General features: G+C 42.0%; 1 protein-coding gene across 1 annotated transcript in view; it reads left to right on the forward strand.

Moving 5' to 3' along the window:
* Window positions 1-12,792, forward strand: part of LOC117451744 (meiosis inhibitor protein 1) — a 171,601-nt gene that overhangs the window by 64,945 nt on the left and 93,864 nt on the right. The window contains exons 16-17 of the mRNA XM_071203907.1: window positions 2,773-2,833; window positions 3,557-3,654. Of these exons, the coding sequence (XP_071060008.1) occupies window positions 2,773-2,833; window positions 3,557-3,654 (159 nt within the window). The remainder of the gene's footprint in view (window positions 1-2,772; window positions 2,834-3,556; window positions 3,655-12,792) is intronic.

Consider the following 12,792-nt stretch of genomic DNA (forward strand, 5'->3'; position numbering starts at 1 on the left):
ATGCAAATGTACTACAAAATATTGTACTACAATTTTAACAATATGTAAAAAAGTAAATATTATGAAGTGGTGGATAAGCTAATAATGATGAAAACCAGATAATTGTACAACATGCACAATGTCACACAGTACTAATAATAAGTATTGCACGGTTGAATTATGGCACAGTATTTGAGTTCTTATTGCAGTTTAGGTATAAAATATTTCCAAATCTGCACTGATGGATGTCAAGGGTGATGAAAATAAAAAGATACAGTTCTAATAAACTGCACTGAGGTTTGAGTCAGCTGGTGTTTTTTAAATTAGCCTCAGATTTTTGACTTGTTACTGAACATACTGCTGGTTTTGGAAAACTAAAGGCCTGTGAGTGTCGAGCCCACAATGTTGGGAAAGAAAAACATCACGATAATCAAACATACTGTACTTCTAAAAAAGCCTTCTGTTTTGTTCCCCATGTTGTGTTCGGGTCTCCCGTTAAAATGATATAATAACTACGCTCTAGTTTTTTGTATCAGATCAAGGCTTCATGATATCCTCCACAGCAGCTATATAAACTCTACAAAACTGATTTTGACCATTTTAGCCAAGTCTGAAGGTCTGGGGAGACCCAGCAGAATTGTTGTGGGTCACTCAGGGTCAAATTTGGCTCAATCAAGATTCATCTTTGACTTTAGAGACCCCTCCCCCCCCCCCCCCCCTTCATCAACTGTAACAATAATTTTTCGCAACATGCACCTGGTCTCCCCTCCCTCCGACCCCCTCCCCCCACGGGAACTCCCCCTTTCTCAAAGAATATGTACACTAACACTTGAACTTGAACACACACATGCACGTGTGCAATATGTGGTGTAATGTGTTTTGGGCCATAACATAAAATTACAACAGCATTGTACGGTTATGAATGCATAATAAGTTAGTTATGATGTGGTTAAAACAATATTGGATGATAGTCTTTTTTTTGGTGTGTTTTGGACTGAGATAAATCATGGGTCAAAATTGACCCGCGAACACCAGGAACGGTAACAGCTTTCGAACACAACACCAGGGTTAATGCAGATTTGCCAATTAAGTACCTTACTTATAATACAGTTTGTCAAATCCTTGAATGTCTAAACCGGAGCAATTATGCTATTAAAGTTCACAGCTAATCATATAAAGAGCAAAAACCCTAATTGGATTTTATTTCCACATAGATTGTATTCTCCTCTGATACAGTTAAACCTTTCCTGTTTCCGTGGATACTTAAAAATAGTAAAAAAAACATTTTAAGCAAAAAATAATGCTAACGTGTTGATTCTGTTCACTCAAATTAGTGTTGATGGAATTTAATATCCCTGCAGGGGGTAAAAACTCAGTTATCTGTCCAAAGCTGACAGTCCACATGATGATCCCCAATTACTGACAGGAAACACGTCGCCCCGGGCATCGAGACAATCCACAGTGGTGGCATTAAAGAGGGATCTTTATATTAATGCTGCGAGCGGTCAACAGAGCAGAACGGAAACTTTCTGCTGATACGGCTGAGCTGTACGTTGGCTCAGGTCCACAGAGAGGTAGCTTTATGAAATTTAAACTTCCCTCTAATAAGTGAGGGCTGCTACAGTATCTCTCACTTTCCATGCTCCACTGATACTGCCAAGGCATTAAGTACATCTTAACGATATAGCTTCTTCTCCTCATAGAATTAGAACAGGATTGCTGTCCTATTACCTCTGCTGTGGCCAAGTGATGAAGGGTAATTTTAGAATATAGAGTGCATTGGGGGTGTAGCTTGAGGACTAATACAGTGGCACAGTGATGTCGTTGTTCTGTAAGCCGACGCGGAAGATAGCATCGCACAGGTTCCCTCGTCAAAAAGCCAATTCCATTGGATTTTGGAATATTGCCGGAAATAATAAGTTATGATACATAGAATAATCTCGACGTATTTACACCACTTTCATGATTTTGAAGCATAAATGCAATCGGTGGAAGTAAAAATGTTAGGCTATAAAGTATTAATAGTATTTTATGTCGTAGGACAAATCTCTCAAGCTTGTGTCAGCCAGACCTTAATAAAACCAGCAGTGCTTAAATGCTAACCTTGGAAGCGGGTTTCCAAACAAAAGCAAGCTTTATTCAAACAAAGCTGTTGGCATGAAAAAACAAGACAAAAACCATGAACAGGTAACATGAGGTAAGTGACAAACATGGAGAGTGAGAAAATACAACGAACCGACATGGAGACAAGACTAAATACACAGAAGGGTAATCACAGGACAAGACACAGCTGGGCAGGGGAGGAGAAACACAAGGGAACAATCAGACACAGGAAGGAAGACCAGACACGGAATTTCAAAATAAAACCATGACAAGACAGACAAAACTAAAATTGTGATATAACTCATGTCCAGGTCTTTAAGACTCATTCCTCCGCCACCATATTTAGTCGCATTGAAGCCTTAGACATTCACCAGTGGGGTATTTCCTGGCGTATTTTATGTCCAAACTTATTTCAAGCATTTATCAAAAACACATTCAAAAGTTGATTGAGTTCAAGACGAGTGAACCCGAAGTGCTGTAATGCTAACTCATTCCCTGGTTTCAGGACTCATTTCTGCGCCGCTTTATTCTATATTAAAGTAGTGAGGCTTGGGTGTCATTGAGTGTGACTGCATTTTCTTTCGTCAAGTTAATGGTGTTCCTCTGCTGGAGAACTTTTGTTTTGAGAAGTGTTTAATGAATGGTATTTTTCCATCTTTATCTCCTTCCTCGTCCTCTGCTCTTCTGCAGCCTCCTCTGGTTTCTTCAGGCTGCCTCTGGAGCACAAAGGCTTGCTCTGTGCGGGGAACAGGTACAGTGGAACAAGATAACCCGACACACACAATGAACAAAGTGCTACAGTGTGTGTCTATGTGTTAAACTGTCGTGACTCAGAAAGTATTTTACCAACCCTCCCTGTCGGAGCAAATTCAACAGATATTCGACTCAGGCGTCTTTTTATTCCGGAGTTTTTGCTCAGCAGCATGTCGGCCTCAGAGCAACGGATCTGCAGCTTCAAAGACAAAAGTGTGTGTGTGTGTGTGTGTGTGTGTGTGTGTGTGTGTGTGTGAGATTGTGGTCATGAAGGCGGTAGGTCCCCGCTGCTCTGAGCTGCAATGAAACTGAACCATGCAGGGTCTTGGTTTCATATTTGAAAAGACCAAGTCAAGGCACATCCTGTCCTGTGTCTCACAGTTCAGTCCTCGCTGTTCGGACCGTGCATTGTGGGAAAGGTGTGCTCTGGGTGCCCCTTTTCTCACTTTCTTTCTGCCTTTCTTTATGTATTCCAGTCGGACTTTGTCGGACTTTTCTGTGCAGACTGTAAACATTGCACACTGCTCTGTATATCTCTCACAATTTTGGCACAATTGTAAACTAAAAACACTTGTTTACTAGCTCCTTTTTTGTTCTTAACAACGTAGTCATTTTTCTGTTTTTGTACGCACCATTAGAGACCAAAGCAAATTCCTTGCATGTGAAAACCTACCTGGCAATAAACCAGATTTGTATTTCTGATTCTTCATTATCCTTTCAGGCACCAACGTCTGAACGCATCATTCTGTGGTTTTCTACAGAAACTCAGCATGTTTCTACTTTTCCAGTCAGACCCTGCTGCGAGCTCCTGCCAGAGTGGTATGCACACACACACACACACACCACACACACACACACACACACACCACACACACACCACACACCACACACACCACACACACACACACCACACACCACACACAGAGAANAATCAAGTCACCAATTCACGAGTCCAAGTCACCCTCGAGTCACCACTCTTCGAGTCCGAGTCCAAGTCCGAGTCACCAAGGGAGAGTCGTAGTCGAGTCCGAGTCCAAGTCCGAGTCACCCAAGGAGTGTCCAAGTCGAGTCCGAGTCATCATTACCTGTGTTCGAGTCCGAGTCCAATTCCGAGTCACTTAAGAAGAGTCCAAGTCAAGCCAAGTCTTCATGTATTAATCTTCGTGGATATATGTTTTGAAATGTAGCTGCTCCTCTACATTGCTGTTATCCTGTCTATTGAACTGCTGTGAAGCGAGTTTGGCTACAATTCTTGTAATAGGTGCTATACAAATATAAAGCTTATTTCTAATATTAATATTATTATTATATATAAATAAACTATATTTAAAATGAGTTACCTTTTAGAGAAGTGATTATATTTGTATGCCAATATTTTCCTATGGTAAAGTTTTCGTTTTGCACTTTTATTTTGATAGTAATAAGATCGGGACTCTTATTTTGAAGGAACTTTACGGTTAAATCAGTTTACCGATAAAGATTTATCCCCAGAAAGCACATGGCTACTTAGCATGCAAAATGACGTCATTCTGCATGTTAAGTATGTGCTTTCGTTATCGGCTGAATCTTTATTTATTGATTAGATCACGTTACTCTGATGATAGTGTTCAAGACAGCCTATATGTCTGAACTCGATCCTTAGAGTAATGTGTTACGGAGCCTTCTCTTCTATATTGTTTCCACATAACGAGCATTTTGCGCTGCTCTTTTCCAATGTGGAAGCAGAATGTGTGAAAGCATACAGCATGATGCGGGGTGTGTCTGTAGACATCTCTAGACTGGAACAGCGGGGCCCAGTACGTGAACTCGCCATACAGGATAGAGGACATCAGACTCCAGAGAAAATGTGCTCGAGTCCGAGTCCAAGTCGGAGCGTCAATGTACGAGTCGAGTCCGAGTCATCGTGGGGGGGGGGGAACACGAGTCCGAGTCCAAGTCATCCTGTGCGAGAATTCACGAGTCCAAGTCCGAGTCGCGTCAATCAGTGCGCGAGTCCGAGTCGAGTCACGAGTCCCGAAAATCGGCACTCAAGTCCGACTCGAGTCCGAGTCCAGGACTCGAGTACTCCATCAGTATCTCATGCAGCTCATTGATCCAGTAATGAGTGACCCGACACTGAAGAATAAACATGTATAACTAGTTTAGTTCCAGAGGTAGACAAAATAGCTAAGTGTGTTAGGTCTAACTCTTAGTGTGTGTCGCTCCGCTCACCGGTCCGTCACAGCGGGTGGAGCTGCAGGATTTCTGCTTCACACACGTTGCATACCGCTATTTTACTGTCTTTTTCGGACATCTTAAAATACTGCCAGACTGGTGAAGCCATTTTGGCGGCCGATCGATCGGAGCATCCCTAGCTTTTATTGAAGCACTGACAGGAGTTGTTCCTTTAGTTTCCCTACTTTAAAGGGGACCTTTCATGCAAAATGCACTTTGTGATGTATTTTATACATACATGTGTCCCCGGTGCGTCGGGGAACTCGCGCAGCGTCAGAAAATAAAACCCTCTCTCTTTTCCTCCGTACCCAAATGTTTTAAAAACGGGTGTACAACAAGCGGATACAGATTCCATCCGCTGTGACGTAATAGCGGCAGCGGACCCACAGAAAGTTGCTATCAGAAACAATTCCTGACGTGTTTTGGACGTAATCTCGTCTTTGTTTACATTAGCAAGCCTCGCTAACACTCAGAGCTAACCTGTACTGAAGAGCACGTGTTTAAAAAGCAGGAAATAAAAAAAGGAACTCACCTTGTGATAAACCTGTAAGAGAAAAAGCATTTGAGCTCCATACTGTTTCAGAAATAATCTTTGACGTGGTTTAGAACAGGATGGCGTTTTATCACAGCAGAATTTAACTTTATCTCCGGTAGAATTCTGATCAGGCATTAGCTCCGCCTCCTCTTTTTTTTTTTTTTTCAAGCTAAAAAAAACTTCACAGTCATGTTTTGTATAGGTATGTCCCTACAATATATGTTTCAAATATAGCAAGACAGGTCCACTTTAAATTCAAACTGAAGCGAAGGTTTTTGTTGAGGAAAATAAGCATCTTAGCAGACAGCCGGATCCTCTTCTCATTAATGACGTTTGAATTGACGGCAGACAGTTTGGAGTAATTGCGAAGCTTTCTCTCTCCAGTACTGTTGTGAATGGTCCGACCTTGGGATGATTTGCTCTGCGAGGCCAACAGACCCTTTCTCTGTCTCACTCACTGCTAATATTTCATCAGATTCACTGCCAAGGCTGCTGCCGGCTTACATTCGACGTGCTGGGTTTTTCACAGTCTGCCTCTGACACTTTACTGGCATCCCTTCTTACATTTATCTCTTCCACCTTAGCATCCTTAGCATGACTCAGCTTATCTGAATTTGTAAAGTATCTTTAAATAGATAAAAGACATGTGTGCTTCAATAAAAAAGCATTTCATTAATTTGAATACTTTTTTACAAAGGGCGTATAGAATAACATATTCACATAAATGTAAGAGCTTAAAGGCAGGGTGGGTAAGAATAAAGAAACAGTTCGAGTGCTCTATAATTTGAAAGTACACACATGAACGCGCACATGACCAATGATGGAAGGCTGACAGGCAGGTAGGCCATCCAGTACTTTAGCCGGGTCGTACTTTTTACAGCGCCACGGCTTCCACAGATGAAATGTCTTTATGTATTTATTGTCAAACCATTTAATGTATTCATTGCTATCGGGATGTTAAGAGCATTCCATGGAATATAACAAAAAGTGTTTCTGAAGTGAATTACCGACCCCACCTTTAAGTATTTAAACTAATAATGTGCATAAAAAGATAAAATTTAAAGGAATACAAATATTTATATTATTTTAAGAGAAAAAAATGCAAATGTACTACAAAATATTGTACTACAATTTTAACAATATGTAAAAAAGTAAATATTATGAAGTGGTGGATAAGCTAATAATGATGAAAACCAGATAATTGTACAACATGCACAATGTCACACAGTACTAATAATAAGTATTGCACGGTTGAATTATGGCACAGTATTTGAGTTCTTATTGCAGTTTAGGTATAAAATATTTCCAAATCTGCACTGATGGATGTCAAGGGTGATGAAAATAAAAAGATACAGTTCTAATAAACTGCACTGAGGTTTGAGTCAGCTGGTGTTTTTTAAATTAGCCTCAGATTTTTGACTTGTTACTGAACATACTGCTGGTTTTGGAAAACTAAAGGCCTGTGAGTGTCGAGCCCACAATGTTGGGAAAGAAAAACATCACGATAATCAAACATACTGTACTTCTAAAAAAGCCTTCTGTTTTGTTCCCCATGTTGTGTTCGGGTCTCCCGTTAAAATGATATAATAACTACGCTCTAGTTTTTTGTATCAGATCAAGGCTTCATGATATCCTCCACAGCAGCTATATAAACTCTACAAAACTGATTTTGACCATTTTAGCCAAGTCTGAAGGTCTGGGGAGACCCAGCAGAATTGTTGTGGGTCACTCAGGGTCAAATTTGGCTCAATCAAGATTAATCTTTGACTTTAGAGACCCCTCCCCCCCCCCCACCCCCTTCATCAACTGTAACAATAATTTTTCGCAACATGCACCTGGTCTCCCCTCCCTCCGACCCCCTCCCCCCACGGGAACTCCCCCTTTCTCAAAGAATATGTACACTAACACTTGAACTTGAACACACACATGCACGTGTGCAATATGTGGTGTAATGTGTTTTGGGCCATAACATAAAATTACAACAGCATTGTACGGTTATGAATGCATAATAAGTTAGTTATGATGTGGTTAAAACAATATTGGATGATAGTCTTTTTTTTGGTGTGTTTTGGACTGAGATAAATCATGGGTCAAAATTGACCCGCGAACACCAGGAACGGTAACAGCTTTCGAACACAACACCAGGGTTAATGCAGATTTGCCAATTAAGTACCTTACTTATAATACAGTTTGTCAAATCCTTGAATGTCTAAACCGGAGCAATTATGCTATTAAAGTTCACAGCTAATCATATAAAGAGCAAAAACCCTAATTGGATTTTATTTCCACATAGATTGTATTCTCCTCTGATACAGTTAAACCTTTCCTGTTTCCGTGGATACTTAAAAATAGTAAAAAAAACATTTTAAGCAAAAAATAATGCTAACGTGTTGATTCTGTTCACTCAAATTAGTGTTGATGGAATTTAATATCCCTGCAGGGGGTAAAAACTCAGTTATCTGTCCAAAGCTGACAGTCCACATGATGATCCCCAATTACTGACAGGAAACACGTCGCCCCGGGCATCGAGACAATCCACAGTGGTGGCATTAAAGAGGGATCTTTATATTAATGCTGCGAGCGGTCAACAGAGCAGAACGGAAACTTTCTGCTGATACGGCTGAGCTGTACGTTGGCTCAGGTCCACAGAGAGGTAGCTTTATGAAATTTAAACTTCCCTCTAATAAGTGAGGGCTGCTACAGTATCTCTCACTTTCCATGCTCCACTGATACTGCCAAGGCATTAAGTACATCTTAACGATATAGCTTCTTCTCCTCATAGAATTAGAACAGGATTGCTGTCCTATTACCTCTGCTGTGGCCAAGTGATGAAGGGTAATTTTAGAATATAGAGTGCATTGGGGGTGTAGCTTGAGGACTAATACAGTGGCACAGTGATGTCGTTGTTCTGTAAGCCGACGCGGAAGATAGCATCGCACAGGTTCCCTCGTCAAAAAGCCAATTCCATTGGATTTTGGAATATTGCCGGAAATAATAAGTTATGATACATAGAATAATCTCGACGTATTTACACCACTTTCATGATTTTGAAGCATAAATGCAATCGGTGGAAGTAAAAATGTTAGGCTATAAAGTATTAATAGTATTTTATGTCGTAGGACAAATCTCTCAAGCTTGTGTCAGCCAGACCTTAATAAAACCAGCAGTGCTTAAATGCTAACCTTGGAAGCGGGTTTCCAAACAAAAGCAAGCTTTATTCAAACAAAGCTGTTGGCATGAAAAAACAAGACAAAAACCATGAACAGGTAACATGAGGTAAGTGACAAAGCATGGAGAGTGAGAAAATACAACGAACCGACATGGAGACAAGACTAAATACACAGAAGGGTAATCACAGGACAAGACACAGCTGGGCAGGGGAGGCAGAAACACAAGGGACACAATCAGACACAGGAAGGAAGACCAGACACGGAATTTCAAAATAAAACCATGACAAGACAGACAAAACTAAAATTGTGATATAACTCATGTCCAGGTCTTTAAGACTCATTCCTCCGCCACCATATTTAGTCGCATTGAAGCCTTAGACATTCACCAGTGGGGTATTTCCTGGCGTATTTTATGTCCAAACTTATTTCAAGCATTTATCAAAAACACATTCAAAAGTTGATTGAGTTCAAGACGAGTGAACCCGAAGTGCTGTAATGCTAACTCATTCCCTGGTTTCAGGACTCATTTCTGCGCCGCTTTGTTCTATATTAAAGTAGTGAGGCTTGGGTGTCATTGAGTGTGACTGCATTTTCTTTCGTCAAGTTAATGGTGTTCCTCTGCTGGAGAACTTTTGTTTTGAGAAGTGTTTAATGAATGGTATTTTTCCATCTTTATCTCCTTCCTCGTCCTCTGCTCTTCTGCAGCCTCCTCTGGTTTCTTCAGGCTGCCTCTGGAGCACAAAGGCTTGCTCTGTGCGGGGAACAGGTACAGTGGAACAAGATAACCCGACACACACAATGAACAAAGTGCTACAGTGTGTGTCTATGTGTTAAACTGTCGTGACTCAGAAAGTATTTTACCAACCCTCCCTGTCGGAGCAAATTCAACAGATATTCGACTCAGGCGTCTTTTTATTCCGGAGTTTTTGCTCAGCAGCATGTCGGCCTCAGAGCAACGGATCTGCAGCTTCAAAGACAAAAGTGTGTGTGTGTGTGTGTGTGTGTGTGTGTGTGTGAGATTGTGGTCATGAAGGCGGTAGGTCCCCGCTGCTCTGAGCTGCAATGAAACTGAACCATGCAGGGTCTTGGTTTCATATTTGAAAAGACCAAGTCAAGGCACATCCTGTCCTGTGTCTCACAGTTCAGTCCTCGCTGTTCGGACCGTGCATTGTGGGAAAGGTGTGCTCTGGGTGCCCCTTTTCTCACTTTCTTTCTGCCTTTCTTTATGTATTCCAGTCGGACTTTGTCGGACTTTTCTGTGCATTTCTGTGCAGACTGTAAACATTGCACACTGCTCTGTATATCTCACAATTTTGGCACAATTGTAAACTAAAAACACTTGTTTACTAGCTCCTTTTTTGTTCTTAACAACGTAGTCATTTTTCTGTTTTTGTACGCACCATTAGAGACCAAAGCAAATTCCTTGCATGTGAAAACCTACCTGGCAATAAACCAGATTTGTATTTCTGATTCTTCATTATCCTTTCAGGCACCAACGTCTGAACGCATCATTCTGTGGTTTTCTACAGAAACTCAGCATGTTTCTACTTTTCCAGTCAGACCCTGCTGCGAGCTCCTGCCAGAGTGGTATGCACACACACACACACACACACACACACACACACACACACACACACACACACACACACACACACACACACACACACACACACACACACACACACACACACACACAGAGAGAGACACACACACACACAGAGAGAGAGAGACACACACACACACACACACAGAGAGAGACAGAGAGAGAGACCACACACACACACACACACACACAGAGAGAGAGAGACACACACACACACACACACACACACACACACACACACACACACACACACACACACACACACACACACACACACACACACACACACACACACACACACACACTGACAGACACACACACACACCGGGGCTGTTCCTGTCAGTTTCCAAGCAGTGATGTCATTATACCAGTCATTTAAAAAGGCGCGCTGTCTAACTGTTGTTACTGCTCGCAAGATTTGTTTGTTATGAGTAAAGTAGGTCAGGTCTGATAAGGACTCCAGGTGGTTTTACCTTCATCTAAACGTCCAGACCTATAAATATCTCTGAAAAAGCTTCGACTTAATAGTTTGTCATTCAAGATGTTGCGATATTTTGTTCTGGTGATTTATATTATTGTGTATTTAAACACGTTTACAGCTCACTTTAAAGTTACTGTGCTCAGAAGGTGTCAGCTGTTATTTAAGTAAAAACATGCCAAAATACGGTCCTTTCTTCCTTCAAGCCGCTTTAACTTCCCCGAAACGTTTGATGGTAAGCTGCAGTTGTTCCCTGGAGACAGGGTGTGACTTTGAGACCCGAGTTGACTAAAATATTTCTTAGAGGTAATGAGCGAGTGTGTAGGTGTGTGTGTTTGTCTTTGAATAATGGCTTCTGCAGCGCCACACTGGTGTTTGTTCCTCTTCCTCGCTGCCTGCATCTCCCGTATCTGTTACTTTCATTTTCAGCCTGTTGTTTTCTTCTCGGCCGTGAATTTTTACATTTTACTCTGCAAGATATTTCTGTTATTTCAGACGTTGTTATACAGAATTGGGAATGTTTCTTTTTCTTTCCTCTATTTGCCATTCTGTTCTGTAAACTCTGCAGGAATGTGTTTTGTGACTCAGAAATTAGTCATAGCATTTTGGGGGGGGGGGTGACGTCACTTGAATTTTGAATTGAGCCGTCCCTTAAAAGTAGGGTAGGTAAGAATGGAGAAACCAGCTCGAGTGCGCTAGAATTTGAAAGCACGCAGCCGAAAAAAATCTGCCTCTTCCTTCAGACTTCCTCACAGAGCCCCTCCTCCAACACACACGAACGCGCACATGACCAATGAGGGCACGAGGTCAGTTTGAGCCCAGATGGAAGGCTGACAGGCAGGTAGGCCGTCCAGTTACTTTAGCCGGGCCGGCTCAGATGATTGGTCGTGCTTTTTACAGCGCCACGGCTTCCACAGATGACATTTTTTTATGTATTTATTGTCAAAGCATTTAATATATTCATTGCTATCGGGATGTTAAGAGCATTCCATGGAATATAAGAAAGTGTTTCTGAAGTGAATTACCTACCCCACCTTTAAGTTATAGATACTATCTCTGTACGTATTAGTGATGGGAATTCCGGCTCTTTTTAGTGAGCCGGATCATTTGGCTCGGCTCACTAAGAAGATCCGGCTCTTTCGGCTCTCCACAATTTACCACGGAGCCTCAGTTTCGCAGTTCACGCGCGTGCTCCACTCGCACCCCCCGCCAAGGCTCGCCGGCAGTACACTTTCCATCACACGCACACGCTTTGCTGGCGGCGAAAAGAATCCCACCAGACTCCTTTGCCTCTCCAACAGAGGGATGCCCCTTTTTCGTTTTCGTCACTTCAAGCGATTTTTTTTTGGACGTTCCGAGCTGGGCGTCAAATGAAGGCAAGACGCCCCCCTGGCGGAAACGCTGGCCACAACCATGGGTGAATGCTGACTTGTTTATGTAAAGAGTGTTTAAGGGGTCTATTGGCAAAGATGTGCAATAGCTGACAAAGTTGCTCCTATCTTCTCTCCTCTTCTCTGGCCTTTTTATTCAAATTCAAATAGCTTTATTGGTGTGATCAAAACCTGAGCATGAGGCGACATGTCACTGCAGCCTGCTTTGTAGATCTGTTTGTAGCCTTCCTCCCATCTGTTGTTCTCATCTTCCTCATCCGTCCATCCTCTGCCTCTCTCCTCTGCCCCCAGTTCTCCTCATTTCCCCTTTCTTTCTAAAACAACACCATTTATTTCTGCGTCTTTCTCCTTCCCTTTTCCCCACGGAGTTCTTTCTGGTTCTGCAGCCCTGGCCTCTCCTCTTTTGGTCCCTGTTTATATTTAATCTCTCCTCCTTTGTCTGTATTTCTTCAGCTCTTATTCCCATCTTCACCTTTGTTTTCCTCTCTGGTTGATTGGTAGTGTCTCCTCCAGTGGCTTTATAGCCTCTTGTGTAGTCGTGCATCAGTGACCCATATTTCTATCTA

This window comes from Pseudochaenichthys georgianus, chromosome 8 (assembly GCF_902827115.2).
Source record: "Pseudochaenichthys georgianus chromosome 8, fPseGeo1.2, whole genome shotgun sequence".
Lineage (NCBI taxonomy): Eukaryota > Metazoa > Chordata > Actinopteri > Perciformes > Channichthyidae > Pseudochaenichthys > Pseudochaenichthys georgianus.